The sequence below is a fragment of the Temnothorax nylanderi genome, unplaced genomic scaffold, assembly GCF_030848795.1.
Source record: "Temnothorax nylanderi isolate EJ_2023f unplaced genomic scaffold, tnyl_v1.0 TNYL_tig0021_pilon, whole genome shotgun sequence".
NCBI lineage: Eukaryota > Metazoa > Arthropoda > Insecta > Hymenoptera > Formicidae > Temnothorax > Temnothorax nylanderi.
The window spans coordinates 1,516,804-1,533,710 of NW_027249083.1; the positions used below are offsets into that span (position 1 = coordinate 1,516,804).

General features: G+C 41.8%; 1 protein-coding gene and 1 long non-coding RNA gene across 6 annotated transcripts in view; one reads left to right on the forward strand and one right to left on the reverse strand.

The window, feature by feature from the left end:
* The window catches only part of Kn (EBF transcription factor knot), a 77,821-nt gene that overhangs the window by 38,069 nt on the left and 22,845 nt on the right, over positions 1-16,907 (reverse strand). For all 5 annotated transcript variants that reach the window (XR_011717514.1, XR_011717513.1, XM_071700239.1 and 2 more), the window contains exons 5-6: positions 15,055-15,128; positions 14,550-14,618 (exon numbers count right to left, since the gene is read on the reverse strand). Coding sequence is in view for 3 of the 5 variants with exons in the window: in XM_071700239.1 (XP_071556340.1) it covers positions 14,550-14,618; positions 15,055-15,128 (143 nt within the window). In the remaining 2 variants the exon portion in view is untranslated. The remainder of the gene's footprint in view (positions 1-14,549; positions 14,619-15,054; positions 15,129-16,907) is intronic.
* On the forward strand, positions 1,408-3,751 carry LOC139769229 (uncharacterized). The gene is made up of 2 exons (XR_011717505.1): positions 1,408-2,584; positions 3,095-3,751. It is a non-coding gene; the product is annotated as an uncharacterized lncRNA (long non-coding RNA).

Here is a 16,907-nt window from a genome sequence, read left to right on the forward strand (position 1 = left end):
TTAACTTGGAGTCATATACAACGCGAGAAGTTACTTATCCGAGCCAGCAAGACCGAGAGCGAGCAGCTCTGAAGGAAAAGGAGGAGGAGGAGGAGGAGGAGGACGATGTGTTAGTTGTATCGTTGTTTGTAACATTAATCATGGAATCACCCCTCGCCCGCGGTCCATGGGTTCGGTCGACGAATGAGGCTGCGTTGCTATCGTTTACTACAGGTTTAGCCGCCGGCCGTGCTCGCGCAACCAAACTTGGCAAGTACTCGATCCGTATACAGTACGCGATAAAAATGAACATTCTAGAGATCACATACAGTAGCCCGGTTATACGTTGGCTAGGGAGATGCATCATGCGTTAGCATTTTGATGCAGCACATTTTGGTAAAATTTTGTCAAACAATAACTTCCACATTGCATTTAAAGGACTATAGCTATCGATTCTTATTTGAAGTCTGACGTGTTTACTTGCGTTATATACACAAGACTACTAAGGTACCAATAAGATTACAGTCTTGTGAGGAGATTCCTTTTGATGAGGTAATTTATACCTGCTTGTTTGTGGTTGAATCGATTGTGCGCATTCGTATATAGGAGACAGCAGAAGCATCGGATCGCGAATATTATTATGGCTCAACGACTTGGCTATGTCCCTCGCGTATCAGCAACGATTCCGTCAGAATACGATCAATCTCTCAAGAGGTTCTCAGTCCGCGCGTTATGTTCCTGTCGTTGGCAACTTTTCTTCCAATTCCACGACCTTAATTTCTCTCGCAGTCGGCTTTAGTCGCGCGCCATTTGGCAGGCAAAGTAAGCGGAGAATTAATCGGAACTTAATTACCAGGTTAGGCGGATACTTGTTGCAGTGAAGCGAAGGCGCCTACCAGTGTAGGAGGCGCGTGAGGGTGCCGTCGTAGCGTAATAAGATTCTCTTTAATGGCATTACACGCCTCATTGGGACTTGCCAAGTCCGAAGTTCGCGCGACTTTACGCCGTGTTTGACTTAACCGGAAGTTACAACCTGCCCGCCCAACTGACTGCATGGTCGAGCAAAGTCGAACATCGGTTTCAAGCCTCTCGAAGGATTAAGAATTACGGCGAAAATAAGTCATTAAAGTGTCTTTTACTATTACTTTTAATTATATCTAATTAATTACTTTTACTAATTACGGGCAGAGTTTCAGAAAATTCCTGTAATTATAATCAAGCTTTGTCCATATTTTATAAACTCAATATACATATATGTATAATGATTTAATATTATATATTTTTTATAAGAACGTATTAACTTTTCCAGACTCTCAGATTTTTCTACAAAAATATAATATATTATCTCTTAAATTGTTAAATTATATGTATAATTACTTATGACTACTTACTAGTCACGTGTGATAAATCTTTTTACTCATCATTTTAGTGAGTGCTATCAAAACTTTTTTTTACCTGGGCGATCGACCTCAAAGATAACAAGTCTTTCAGTACCGTCTGTTACATACGGAGAGGAAAATAAAACGAAAATCCCTTTTGGACAATCGGAAAAAGGATGTCGGCGCCCTAATTAATTACACTATCGCATCGGAGCATCTTAGAGCGACCCGCGACGCGACGCCTGCAAGAAGTGGCCGTTTCTTCATCGGTCGGCCATTAATTACGGCGTCACTTGAATTTCCAACGATCGTGCCCACCAAGGAAGGAGATCCAACACTCATCTCGACATCGCGATCTTCTAAGCGGCTGTCGGTAAGCGCGAAGAAGCTTTGCACCCCCTGAGTCTCTTTCGTTAATATAAAAAGACGTTTCGGAGGAAATCCAGGTGTCGAATCGAGCAGGAGAACAGTCAGACACCCTGACCCATAAACGAGGATGGGTCTAAACGAGGTCAGCAACCATCTCTGCAATCTTCGTAGGAAGTATATCGAGCTCGCGCAAGAAACATTCGATATATATAATAGCTTAATTTACAATTCCGTGACGCAAAAAAAAATTTCATAAAAGATCTCGAAACAAGAACAGAATGGATAAGGACGAGGAAGGACTGAGTATACGAAAGAGGAAGAAACCGGGATAAGTGAAAGGCAAAAGAAGAAATGACAAGTGGAAGATGATGAAAAACGGGTGCGGAAGAAGAAGATCAGACGCAGAGGAATAGAGAAAGAAAGGCGGAGGGATGTAATGAATACCGGGATCGCGTGCGTCTAAGAAGAAGAAAAAGGCGGAGAAGAAGAAGAAGAAGAAGAATAAGGAGCCAGCAGAAAGAAGCTCAAACGGAAGGAATGCAGACGCTGCCGCCTGCGCGGATGGCAATGATTCGACAATGCGGTTCGCGGGGACGCTTTATATGGAGCGTTGTCCCCGTGGGTGGTCCCCCGTAGGACGTCTCGCCAGGCGTCATCCTGGATTCTCCCGGTTGATCGGCCGCCGCGTTGAGAACCATTGATAGCGAACCTAGAGAAGACGGCGGAGAGTGAGATCAAGCCGAGACGCGCGTTGAATCACTCATCGTGCTTATAGTCGTACTCGCCAGCGCCATCGTTGTCATCGAACGGTGTGCACGAGCTCTCTTCCAGAGGCCGGCTATTAACTCGCTAGCATGGTACGTCCCGTCGTTTTACAAGATTACATTATCTACTACAACATGTCCAGACCGAATTATTGTCGTTTTATAAGATTATATTATCTACTACAATCTGTCTAGACTGAATTGTTATTGCATATTATACCGAGCGTGTATTACTTGAAGCATCGCTTTCGTTAATACATTGTGTTTACCTAGTGTCCTACAGAACGTGGGTTTCTTTTCTAAACTTGTTAATTTTAAACCGATAAAAATTGATAATTCACAATAACTGTGATTGACTTAAAAATAACATAAAAATCCAAAGACATCTAAATAGCATCTACAAATATTTTATTATCAAACTTTTGTTATCTGAATTAAGATCCAATTTATATTTAATATTTTTAATCTTCTTACTCTTAAATAAACAAATGAAATGCACAAACAATGAAACGTTTTTGCAAGAGAAAGAATCAAAGCGAATATAGTAATAATTATTATGTGATACGAATTGATCCTAAGTCTTTTCATTTTTTCCTGAGAAAGCATAAGCCACCGGTACGGTACGCAGAGGCCCGAGGAAGGAAGAAGGAGAGAACGAAGGAAGAAGGAACGAGAAAAGAAACTCAACGAGCGCTGGCCAAAGCTATTCTCTGAAATCCGGCGATTCTTTCGGGCGTCTTCGGAGATGATATTTGCTCGGATCAATCCATAAGGTCGCCATGGCAACCGGTCAGCCTGGTTTGTCCACCCCACGGCCGAAGTCTGGAAAGCCAGTCGGCCCAACGAATGGGCGAATGTACCCGGGGGTGCGGTACTGATGGCTGGTTGTCCGAGCGAACTTGCGAAGGGCGGACAGTAGGTCCTGGTATACTTGCCTCTCGCACCGGTGGAACTGTTTTGTTTGTATCGCCAATCCGGAACGTATAAGGAACGTATATAAGAAGACCACCGCGGTTTTCCTACATACAATTCTCAATTTTCACGCAGTATTTGCATATTCGAACCACAAAATCCTGGCACGGACAACATATTCATGAGGTTTACCCACGAAACTGTCCACGCAGTCCCTTTTCTTGCACAGTCAACCTTTGCTCCATTCCTCGTTCGAAAAACCATAGATTTGCATCTCTTGGCGTGATTTTGTTTGTATCAAAAAAGAATTTGAAATTCGAAATAAAATATTTCCAAATTCCTAGCATATCTCCTCTTTTCGAATAATATATTGATATGTTTTGTGTAATTGATTTCTTCCAAATGCGCGTGAAAATACTAAGATCGACGGGAAGCAAGTGGCTCGCTCCTTTCCAAAGCTTCTCGAATTTCGTGTAAAGTAACGGCTTCTGGCTCTTGTCAAAATGAAATTAGGCGACGCAGGCGTTCGGGAGAAGCGGAAAGCGCTCCACGAGACGCGCGACGACAGATGCGACAGGCTATCCTCCGCACCTATCGTTCGTGAGAATATCCGCAAGTATTCTACATGCAAATTTATAGAGATCCTTCGGACACCGGCGCTTCGAAGGGAGATGTATTCCCGGAGGAGCGGAGACACCAGGACTAAGAGCGCTTCCTTGTACTGTCACTCCGCTCCGTTCGAATCAATCGCATAAATCTCGACGCCTCGATCGTCCCATTCGGTAACACAGTCGGACGCCCACGAAAAATTTTCTCCGTCCCGCCTTCCGTACGCCGGCGAAATGATACCGTTCTAGTTTTGTCATTCTGTATCTGAAAGCGCGAGAAGTTCGACGCAGAAGAAAAATGATAAATAAATTCTCTGGTGAAAGTATTTTTAAAATCTGCTTGAATAAGCATATCTTTCCCAAAGGTAACAAATCCTATAAAATGCGAGCGCACTTATAGAATGTTAGAAATACTAATATATGAAAAAATATATTGATTTTGAGAAGATAAATGTAAAAATACAATATTTTGTTGTTACGTTAAATTTTTTATGTAATATTCATAACTTTCTAAAGAAGCTATATATTAATATAAAAAAATAATATTAATCAGCAACAGGATGTTTATATTATTAATATCCGAAATAAATTTTTTAGATTCGCTTAAAAAGTGATGCAGTAATTGACATCTTGATTGATTTACGGAGTGAGCGTTATGAATTCGTTGTTATCCTCTCGTTGCAATGGTATATCGAGTATGAAACATCACTACGTGATGAATCGACGGTAGACGGCAGGTGATCTGGAAAAAAGTTTTCGAGGCCGTCTGGAAGATTCCAACGATTCAAAGTCCCGCGATATACGTTCCACCGCGACAATCGTGCCTACTATTTTCATCGCGCCGTGTTAGGGGATGGCAGGCGCTCGCGATTCCAACGAGATAGAGCAGTGGATCATCATTAACCAGATGGGCGCAAAACCGCGGACGTCTGATTGACAGGCTCGCAAAGACTTCCCGTTTTTCCTAAACCCGCCGTTTAGTTCCCGGTACGACAGGACCCCTCCGCATTGCCGAAGAGCGATACACAACGGCCGATGAGGAAATGGTAGAGAAGCGAGAGAGGGAGGGAGGGAGGGGTAACGACAGGCGAGGACAGGGCGAGGACAGGACGCTCCAGGTAGGAGAAAGGGTTCTCGCTGGTTCTTCGGGGTCTGACGGATAGCCGAGAGGCGCCAAGCTATGCGAACTATTTGGCTTTTGTGTCAAGCTACCTGCTCGTATACATCGATGCAGCTTCTGCGAGCTGCGATCTATATGAAAGCAAACGAGTGCGTGCACGCGCGCGCAAAACGTACGAAGTATGCGATGTCTGTGTGCTACCGATAAACCGAGTCGAATTCCAAGGTGTCAATCCACTATTCCGTTGTGTCTTCCACGTACGACTTTAAGATTCTTTCTCCTCTGCACTCAGACTACTTCGTAAAGAAGAGAATATAATTTTCTTCTTTTTTTTTTGCGAACTGCCTTCTAGAATATTTATTAATCAGATAATGGGGAAAAGGTCTTGATTTCTGCGGAAAGCTAGGCAAAAGGGTCTAACACGAATTGATGCGGTCACAAGACTGAGAAGCTTTGTAATCGTTTACCCGCAGATCCCTTACAGCGGTCGCACGCAAGTCACCTACTGATCGATGCTGAGGTTATGGTATAAACCGAGAGATTCTTCCCTCTACTTATGTACGTATAATGCAAATTCAATTCATTTAATCTGCACGAGCGGAAATTTCTTATTTTACAATATTATTTTACATCTTCAATATATACTTAATTTTCCTATTCTATAAATAATGTTTTTAATTAATGTAATAATCAATTTTTATTATTCTTACTTTTTCAAAGAATAAAGAACTAATCGAAAATAAAACATGCTTCAAGATTATAAGCTTCTATCAACAGAATATACCTAACTGTTATTTAAATACCGTATAGAAAAAGTATATTGTAATTTTGTGAATTATAATATAATATAATTATAAATAAATAATATAAATTTTCACATCAGTGATGGTTACGCAGACTGTAGGATTGAAACAATGAAATGGCACTCTTTACTTTATTGCCTCGCGCACGATCATGCCCACAGCAATCCGGGTATTGGTACGTGCCCGATGTTTAGAGGCTCTAGAAAGTAATTGAGTGGCCACGCGACTCTTCAAGTGGCCTCCCCTATCTACATCGCGCACTGGGTCCCTTCTAGTTCGCTTTCGTTGTTGGTAACCACCTGTTCTGAGTGGAGAACCTGGCTCCCTTTCTCACTCATTTTTCTCACTCACGCACACGCGCGCGCGCGGCAAAAAAAAAAGGAAAAAGAAAACACGCACCACTACCATATCGCTCTAAATTTGCGTCGTGCGATTCGTCGAGGGATTGACATACGGCCGATGGGCGCCACCGTTTTTAAACCCCCCTCGAAAGGACCCATCCGCTGCCATTGATCGCCGTCGCCGACGTTGTCATTCTACGACCCCGTGTATGCGGATGCGCCCCTCGGATCTGTTTGCTCACGTCCTTCATCGAGACAAACGAGTCCTTCTTTGCGCTCGTGCAATTCTCTCGCTGAATCGTAACCCATTAATGATGGTGTTATGATTATTACTTATCTACCCATTGTTCTGTAATTTTATTTGAACGGGAAATAAAAGTCTTCAACGTTATTTTGTCTGTTCAATATGTTAATGTTAATGTTGTAAAATTAGGATTAATTTGTATAAAATAAGCGTAGCGACATGGATGGTTTCGGGCTTTAAAAAAATTGAAGTAAAGCGCTCTTTAGACAAAGTGCCGTAAACTCTGGCCAAGAATAATAGGAGAAAGAAGAAGATAAGAACAGAGATCGATTTCGTAAGACACGGCAGAGCGCTGAGCGAGAGGGATCGTGGGAGGGAGAGAATGCAGAGGACCGAATGCCATTTAGAGTCATCCACCGTGTCTCAATCTAGAGGCACCCTTCCAGCCATCGGCGAGCCGTGACGCTTGGCATCTGTTCCGCGGGCCGGGACCCCAACGAGGCTGGTAGAAGCAACGTCGGTGGAAGCGTATAATGCCGCATTGGTGCCGCTACAAAATGCCAAGGGTCTACCAACATGACGCCTAGACGATGCACCATCAAAAACGAGTTCGCGCGAATCGAGCCACAGGCCGTTTCTCGAACGGTTTCATCCTCCAATCGGCTGGAAATAATTGTCTCACATGTGGAGAATCACGGAAAGCGTTAAGTGATTCTAACGTCAAATTGCATTAAGCTAATAAATTTTTGAGTCATTTAATTCTGCAACTTTGTTTTTTTTATCTAGAAGAACGAAATTATAACTATCCCCAATATTCCAAAAATAAAATTATAAGATCGATTTAATTTAAAAAAACTGATGTAATATTAAGTTGATAGAAAAAAAAAATACTAACTCATTTTCATGATTCGGCCAAAGAATAAAATACGTTTAGAAGAATTGTGATAGTCTGACTTAAATACAAATTAAAATGCACGGGTACGTGGCTTGATTCATTTGGTATAGAAGCCGGAAGGAGAAGACGAAATAAGCTTGGCTTTGTCGACGAGCAAGTAGATGGAAGACCGCTCGTGGAAGAGAGAGAGAAAGAGAGCGAGAGAGAGAATATTTCTATCTTTCCGGAAGGTAGATCGATGGCGATTTTTCACTCACTTAACTCGGCGCGCATCAATATGCATTAAGCTGATCGGTTCTCCCTATTGGCTTCTTCTCCTCCGGAGTAAAAGAGACGGGATTCCGTGGCGGTGAGAGGAGGGAGTTAGATCGAAAGAGCGCCGTGAAGACGCTAGCTGGATACGCTCCGCGCTTTTTCGCCCTTCCATTTTACCCCTTTCCTCGGCAATGTAAGGAGAGAATAGCAGACGCTGTGCGGGAAGCTGTTAAGATATTCTTCGAAAATAAGGATACCGTATCGGGGTAATTCTCGGCAGGTGGAATAACCGTAAGAGAATCGAGCCGAAGTCCGGGAGTACGGCAGAGATTTCGTGGCGTCACGAGACTCCAGGGTACATTTTGGTATCTGACTAGGCTCTCGCATCGCCACGGCGTAGCTGCACTTATTACTTTTTGTACAGACGGGGTAGGCCAATCAGCGTCCACTTGCTCGACGACTTTTGGAAAGTCTTCGAGCTCTTCTCATTGTACGCGACGCGTCCTACTTTTACAGCCACGAGCTTTGTTTCCATTCTGTGCTTAATATTAAGCTATTCTGTTTATACGTTTTTGGAATAAAATAATATTGATTGTGATAGATTTTTATCAAATAGCACTATTTAAATAAATTTTTTAATTACATAAATATAAAAAATTTAAGTTAGTACAAATGTGTCTACAATTGTCAACGAAGCAAAAAAATAAAAGTTGTTAGAAAATCTTGTTATTGATAAATTAATAGAGAGATGCAGTTAATCAAATTTTATTGATTCTCATTGAATATATTGCTATTTGTATGCAATAATTTTTTCCCATATTGAAAGCTTTCGGAAAACTCGAGAAATGTAATGTTCAAAGAATTCCGCAGTTGTTTACATATACTAATCATTAGTTATGCTAGAAAATCTATTTAGCGAGGATGGCGATAAGAGGAAAGTATCGGAATCAGAGTGCAAATGATTTTTCTGGGCAGGGTAGTACGAAAAAAACGTACCAAATAGTATACTCAAACAATTCCAGAACCGATTCCGTTGATACATAATGGATTGACGGGGTTAACTTAGCATAAGTTTTCCATTAGCTGACTGAATAGATCGAAAAATCGATAATATCCAATATAGATTCCAGATGTATATCGCGATTGGAACGAGTATTTTAGGCGTATTCTAACCATTGCGGTTGGCCAGAAATCCTCCCCATCTCGTATATTCGTTTAACGGCATTAGAGAGAGAGAGAGAGATATATATATATATATACTTCTAAGTTTTTCGTGAATCTACTAATTGGACGAATTTATGACTTTACATTGCAGCCAAGCTGCTTTTAGCTCCGGAATATTCTCTTTTTTCTCTTCATAATAAAAAACGTTCACGATTTCTATATTTCGCAGAAGATAAAATTCCCCACTAAGTAGATATTAATAAAATTTTATATTCTTATGCAAATCATCAAGAGAAACTTTATAAAATTGATTTTTAGTAACTAATACATTGTAGCGCATGTTGGGATAATTCGTAAATTTTGTAGTTTCTGTTTCAGTTTTAAAAAAATTACTTGCCGTTGTTTATTGTTGTTCAGCCAATTCATTAAACGATTCGCCGAAAAATAATTAGTAGAGCAAATACCGGGATATTTAATCGCCGATTTCGCGCTCGAACGATCAGCCGTTTTCGTTTTAATACAGAAGCGTGCACGCGCACTCTCGTCCATTTATTTTAGGGGTATGTCGAGAACGGAGGGTGTGATACCCCGCCAACTATAGAGACCCATATGCTCGGCAAGAGAGAGAGAGAGAGAAAGAGAAAGATAGGGACAGACAGAAAGAGAGAATGTACCCGTACGTTACTACTTAATATGTTTTGATTTCCCTAATAGTCACGTCACAAAAAAAAAGTTCTTCCGAGATTAATCGAACCAAAGATGCTGATGCAATTTAATTTCACTTGATTATTAAAATATTTTAATTAATTTACAAAAATCGATGTAATTATATAGAATTTATTTTATTGCGAGATAATGTTAAACTTAACATTGCAAATGAGTTTATCGACAAATCGATAGCGCTGTACTATACTGATACAAAAAGTAATTTCGCGATATAAACCGACTTTTGGTGTACAGTCGATTGTCGCGTGGAAAAATTGAAAAAGCAAGAACGGTTCTCTAGTTAACAATGATAATCGGGTGAGATTTCCCACTGGAACGCTTGGCTCGACCAATGAATAGACGGTCCATGCATCGCGTCGCGTCGTTCGCTTAATAAGTTTTCCTTATCAATGTGTGTCATCTACGGTGGGTAGTCGAAACCTGTTATTATCGGTGCTATCTTTGTCGATCGTTCCCGATTATTTGTGTGAAAAGTCGCCCCCGATACACGTACTTGTTACGTAAAGCAGAATCAATGCTGATCTGACATATGTTGCCCGTTCGCCGCGCTTTCACCTAATTAGGTCCTACCAGACCACCAAACCATTTCCGGTCGCTTGTTACGCATAACCGGTATTTTGCAGTGTTGCTCTTGGAAAGTGTAAACATCATACAGCAATTATCCTGTTGATCATGAGTAGAAAAACAAATGTACCGATTTTTAGATTCAGCTGTTTTCCATAACGCGGCTGATACATATGCGCATAAATAAAATATTTTATTATACTTTAATACATTATAATATGCATTATAATATCGATATAAATATTTAATAAAAAGAAATTAAAAATCCTGCTATTTCCTGCCATCGTACCGCGACGCGATCGTCCAAAACGTTCGTCAACGAGTGTCAACTTTTGCTGTAAACAAAAGTAAAGAGGTACAAAATGAACTGGCGAAACACGGAGAAACGAACAATTACGGTTGAATAAAATATCGCGACATTCGCGTAGAAAGACTTTTCAGCGAGCGCATAGAAAACGGCATGACCGGCCTTGATATCGAATCCATATTGATGGAGATTCGCTGCAAGGGTGTGAGACAACGTGCCACGATTCGACCAGATTTGCATGCATTAACGCCACAAGCGAGACTGATTGACAATCCGTATGTCATTGTGACGTCAGTCAAATCGCCCGAGCGTCCTCCATCAATCGCAATCAATTAAGGTAACGATTGATTGTTACGCGTTTGGACTCGGAGAAGAGAATATCGTGAGCCGGTATTTATGTGGAGCATAAACGGAAAACGTTGCGCCAGCTACAGCGCAGTGGGAGTGAAAAATGTGTTTAATACTTGGCATCATTTATTCTTTATTCAAATCATTTCATACTAATTTTCTCTCTCTTTAATTCCGAAATTTCAGTAAAAAGACATTTATTTAATTATAAAACTTGGCATTTGAATGTCGAAATGTTATCGACTTATTTCGATATAAAATTTCGTGTTTAAATAATTTCAAAAGTTTATCATAAATTTTGTCTTTTATACTTCTTTTTGTAATCTTCATGCACTTTTTTATTTACAAGTAAAACAATGATAATATTCATAAATTTCGCGTTTATATATTTCCAATTTTTTATCAAATTTAATTTTTATATGGACATTTATATTTTCCTCGCTCAGGAAGTTTTGCTAAGAAAATTTATGTTTATAACAACACTGAATATTAGTTTTTTAAAATCATTTTCGAACTTTTGGGGCCTCCATTGAACGTTTAACGTAGCGCTTCGACGTTTGAGCGATTAGAACGATCTGAAATCTGCTTGGCTCAGGCCTGGCCACGGGCGGATTAACTTTTATCGCGGCGCTGACCGGCCTCGCAGTATTTTTTTTCCGTGCGAAATTTCGCCGTTGCGTCTCCCCTCGGAGAGGCCGCGCGTAGGCACGGGGGAACCGAAACGATCGTCGTCGCTCGGGATCCGAAATGGAATCCATCAAATTGACGGAGGGAATGGCAGAGAGGTGCGTCACGGTACTGAGGGTCATCGCGCGACTGGTATAAACGCGCGTGGAGGAGAGAATGAGAGGAAGCGGCGCAGGAGGAAGAGCGCCGTTGCAGCGCGCGAAGGGCGCACACGAGGGCTATGATCGATGCCCCGAAATTAAGGGCTTGCCCACTGAGCGAAATAAAGTTAGCCAATCGCGCCGGCGACCGGCCTGTTCGAACGTTATTGGCTGTGGCAGCGCTCGGGGTGCGTTGTTCGTCGCACACCGACCCGATGCCCGATTTTTTCTCGCGTTTCCACCCTCCTTTTCCTGTTTTCGGGAGAGGGATAGGGAGGGAGGGAGGGAGGGAGGCAGGGAGGGGGAGGGAGAGCTTCTGGATACCGGCAATTGGAGAAAGAGAGTGACACCGGAACGCGTGGGCGGAGGAGGCAATGGAGGTGGGTGGATTTTCGTAATTATGAAACGCCGTTAGCCCCCGGGGATCCGTCAGTCGGCGGGGAAGCCCGTGGCGCTGGCCGGCCACGACAATGCCATTTTAATTATGCATGTTAATTGGTTTCCGAGTCCAGCGTAATACCAGCTTCTCTAGGACTGTTCTCGCAATCCGCCTATCGTCGATCGATGCCATCACGTGTCGATCGATCGACGGACCGATTATATCAAACTGCTATTCCGCGTATAGAAGGGAGTTAAAACCTCTGCAACTTTTATGAATCTGCATCTGTATTTGTCGATCGACGGAATATATGCGTGGTACCGAAACATTTTGTAATTTCCCAAATTAAATTAAATATCGTGTAATAAAAAATTGAAGCTAAGAAGGAAATGTGTGTGTAATTTTTTGCGAAAATTCTAGTATAAAATAAAACAGATTATTGCGATGAATTAAAAGTAAAAGATTTGGATAATTCATCTCCGCAAATCTCTGATAATAAATATAATATACGTCAAACGTATAAGCGCATAATTAATGCAACGAGTGCTGACATTGGTATTAGCAGCGAAAATTACGATCGGATATTGCGTAGAAAGTGGCGAGAAGGGATGACAAAATGATCACGCTTAGGAATACAAACGCTTTGTTTTTCCCTTCAGTCAGGTATACCAAATTGATGGGGGGCGCGTTGTACTTTCTGCACAGCTGAGTGAGCATGTCACAATCGACCAGGACCGCCTCAATCAAAGTGGCATTGATACCCTTCGCTTACTCTCTCGATCAGCCTCTCGCGTTCTCCATTGTGGTTTTGTGCGAGACTGATAATCTATTAGCCTTCCAATATAAATATATATATATATATTTCCTGTGAGCCATATATATATAGACACAGACCTATATATTGAGAAGGAAATATCTTGTGAATATACGCATTTATGTTTGTTTGCAAGAATATGAGAATAAAAATTAGTAATAAACAGAAAGACGTGACATTTTGAATCTCAAATTATACAATATCTTATGTAGCTAAATTTAGCGACTAAATTAACGCATGATTATGCATCAGTGTACGATTAATGTGTCATAAATAAAATCAATGTTGACGTTGCATAAAGCAAGATTATTCTGATTAGTAAATGGTAAAGACGGTTATATAGCGAAGATTTAATCCTGTAATTTTGCGGAAGTTACCCATTTATTTTACTCTCGTTACGATCCACCGCGTCTACGGAACGAACTCGAGGGTGGCGTTCATCACGACACGCGACCGCTTCGCGGTTGCATTCACGTACAACGCCGTTGTTACGAGTGCGTGCGTGCCGTGTGCCGAACGAGCATTTTCGAGATTAATTCTTCTATCGTCTCACCGATCAGCCCAACCTACGAGATTGCATAATCTTTACAGGAGAAGGTAGTTATTAGTCTTTCAACTCCGGCAATATGCAGTTTATCATTGTGGCCGCATCAATATGATCCGACATTAATATCGCGCTGATATCACGAGAGCATTATTAACATCGTTAATTTATTTCACCCCGAGATTCTGAAAAAAAAAACTTGCAGCCATATTTTAAAGACCGCCAAGATTAAGTTTAGAATATCTTCTTACAATTCACGTTCAGAGTTACTGTGCAATTTGATCCATTTTGCCATCAAGCTACTTTCGACCATCGGCAAATAAAACACGACTGTCACACGGCGTCGGGGTTAAACCCAACAGGTGCAGACGTCGAGAGAGACTCGAAGGCGCAGAAAAATAGTTACGCGCGAGCCTACCAGGCTTTGCCTGTCAGCGACGTGTAACACATATCCCTTCGAATACGGATGAAAGCTCGAAGCCGCCGCCAGGCCGTATCGAAGCCCGAGGGTTGAGCACCTCTGAGCGCAAGATGTCCTCCTGAAGACTATCTCGGCCTGGGTCCCGCGGGAAACCTCTTCCTTCCTGCCGTTCCTATCTCAGGATACTCTATAGCCTATTCAGATACCAGGCTCACCCTGCTACACCCCCGTGTTAGCCACGCCACGGAATAGAGACCGAGCGAGTGCGGAGGGAAGAAGAGGGAGCGAGCGAGTAGGTGTATAAGGTGTAGGGGAGTCTATGTTACCATGGACGAGCAGCACCGTGTACAAGGTGGAAGGCGTATAAGTACGTCCTAGTATTCGAGTACTCTTCTACCCGGCTATCCCGCCGCACCTCGTAGGAAACGTATTTTGCAAGCCTAAATGTTCTAGGAAGCCAAGTCGCGACGGTAGAAGGAGCTCTATCTCATAGGTGGGTCCTTCGAGAAGGACTTATCTGGACCTTTATTTCGCTAGATCGTTGAAAACGACGATAGCACCGGACGAGCCGGCTGATAGAGGCGGGTTCTACGAAATCGACGCCTCTGTCGTTACGTTCGCCGTTGTCAAGTCGAGATTCCGTCGTGTGCGCGCCTCGATATCGCGTAACGCGCTCGTTACGCAACGCACGCGAGATAAATTCGCGCGTTTAAGCAGATCATGGCCGCCGCGATATACCGGCACGTTCGTTCCGCGAAAGTTAGATAACGGTTAGATTCCACTCACCGGTCGATGATGACAGGATCACTGGGCGTTTCGTTCCTGTTGCCGCAGCTCTTCTTATCGCAGCATCGGCTGTAAATAGACAGTGCGTTTCATCTGATTACACATTTTTTCTGCGGCAAAATTTATCCTTATAAAAAAAAAAGCCCCGAATAAGAGCTCTCGCGCGGTGTTAGAAGTTTTAAGTCTAAAATCGGCCTGAAAAGTATCGAAACCCATGGGATTCGGGAAGTAGGCAGCGGAAACTAGTGGTAGTACGTTCCCGAAGTCCCATGGGTCACAATGAGTCAGCTACCCCCGAAAGAAGGACTACATCCCCATACGCCTCGTTACGTTTATGCCACAAGGGTAGCAGAGAAGAGGGACACTTTTCTAAACGCAAATAACATAAGTCGACGTGTATGAAATAGCTTTATATTATGAAAAATATCAGTAAAAAAATTTGCTCGTAAATTAACTCAGAAATAATTATGCAGGCAAACGAAGACACGATATGAGAAACACGTACCTGCACATGACTTCATGCGTTAGAAGAACACGGCACATTTCCGGATTCTTGTCTTGTCCCTCATACATGATTGCCTATAACAGAAAAGTGATATTAAATCATTAATATGGTTCTTTGCTATATCAATAAATAACTGTTAAAATAATCCGTAAATAACTTGTAAGATTCTTACATATATATAAATAATTGACGCGATATTGAGAGAAATTATTATCTAATTTATCTCTTGCTAACTTTGAATTGGTCGTAAAAACAACTATTGCCATTTACGAAATTATTTATTTAAATTTCTCGCAATATCGCGTCACAATTCTGCTTCTTATATATATACTTTCTATATGTACATATCGAAAGACTTCTTTCGGTAACAGATTTTATTTGGAAGAAAAAAGTGCTAATTAGCGCGGACGCGGACGACGTGAGAGTAATTCAGTTCGACAGATAATTCAACCATCGATGGGAAATATGTAACGTATTAAGCAAGCTCGTATGTGGATGCGAGTTGAGAAGGGGCTACTTTCCCCGCAGGACTACTAAGCCATGGGCGGCGCAGGCAAATCCGTTAAGCCTCCTTCACGACCACGCGATTGATTTTTATTTAATGACAACACGTCGTTATCCTGTATTCGTGCACTTACCGATGGGGACCTTCGCGCGGATTAACCGTAGAATAACAAAGCGCGAACAGATAGGCTTGCTTTGATCTCTCGCGTGTATAGCTCTATAAAACAGAAAAGTAACTCATTTCTCAACAAAATGTCGCTTTTATCAAAATCGTTTATATACAAAATTAAATTTGTGTATTATATACATCTTTTTAACGATAAAAAGATATATATGTGTATATATATGCGACAACTTTTACGTTTCATGTAACTTAAATTTTTCGTGTAATTTCGGTAACGATTGCGTCAGTGTTTTGATTTGAGAAATGAGTTATTTCCTCGTTTTGAATGTCTCTTTGCAACGTCCCGATCGAAGCCTTTGATGAAGCGAAACTTCGAGGAACGAACGTGTACAATTGCATTGATTGTACGTGCGATTTTTACGCAATTTCGTGGTTTGCATAACAGCCCTGAATCGCTGGAGTTCACGACGAGGAGCGATAAAATGTAAATATTGTGAAATACAGTGTCCCAGGGAATTCGTCGAGTTGACGGCGCACCACCCACCGCCGTGCTTGGCCGGTTAAATGTCGGTGTACGACCGACAGTAATGGTATCAGATACACTTGGGTCGCCGGCGTGTAGGTGCGACTTCCAGAATGGCGTCAAATATTTATGCGGACGAAATAACCGAATTGCAACGTAAACGAACCGCCCGCGCCGTGGCTGTATATATACATCGCAGTAGGTAAATCAGAGAGGGATCCGAAGCGTCGAAACGGAGATGTCAGGATGGAAAATAGGGAGGCAAGAATAAACATGGCGGAAAGGGGAAGATACTCGGGGTATCACGGATGATGGCAGGGGAAAAGTACATGTTCTTGGGTAAGAGCAAAGGAAGGAGTCATAGAACGTTACGTGCCGTTCAGCTATTACGAGTCTTAATAGTAAGAAGACATGCAAACTTATTTATACTCGGAATAATTAACATAAGTATGTACTTTGTACATTGTATTAACTTCTGTCGCGAGATAAGGATAGCGCTTACTTACACCTAGCCAATTAAGTTTTGTGCGAACTATCGCTTGTTGAATCAAGATTTTCCATTATAGTTGACAGAACAACGGAAAGCGCGATATACATAATTGTTATAAAGATTCTTTACTGACATTATATCTTCATTTTTATTATGTGAGAGCAAAATATTTTCTTTTACCTATGTATAAATGTAATTTGTCTGTATTAAAA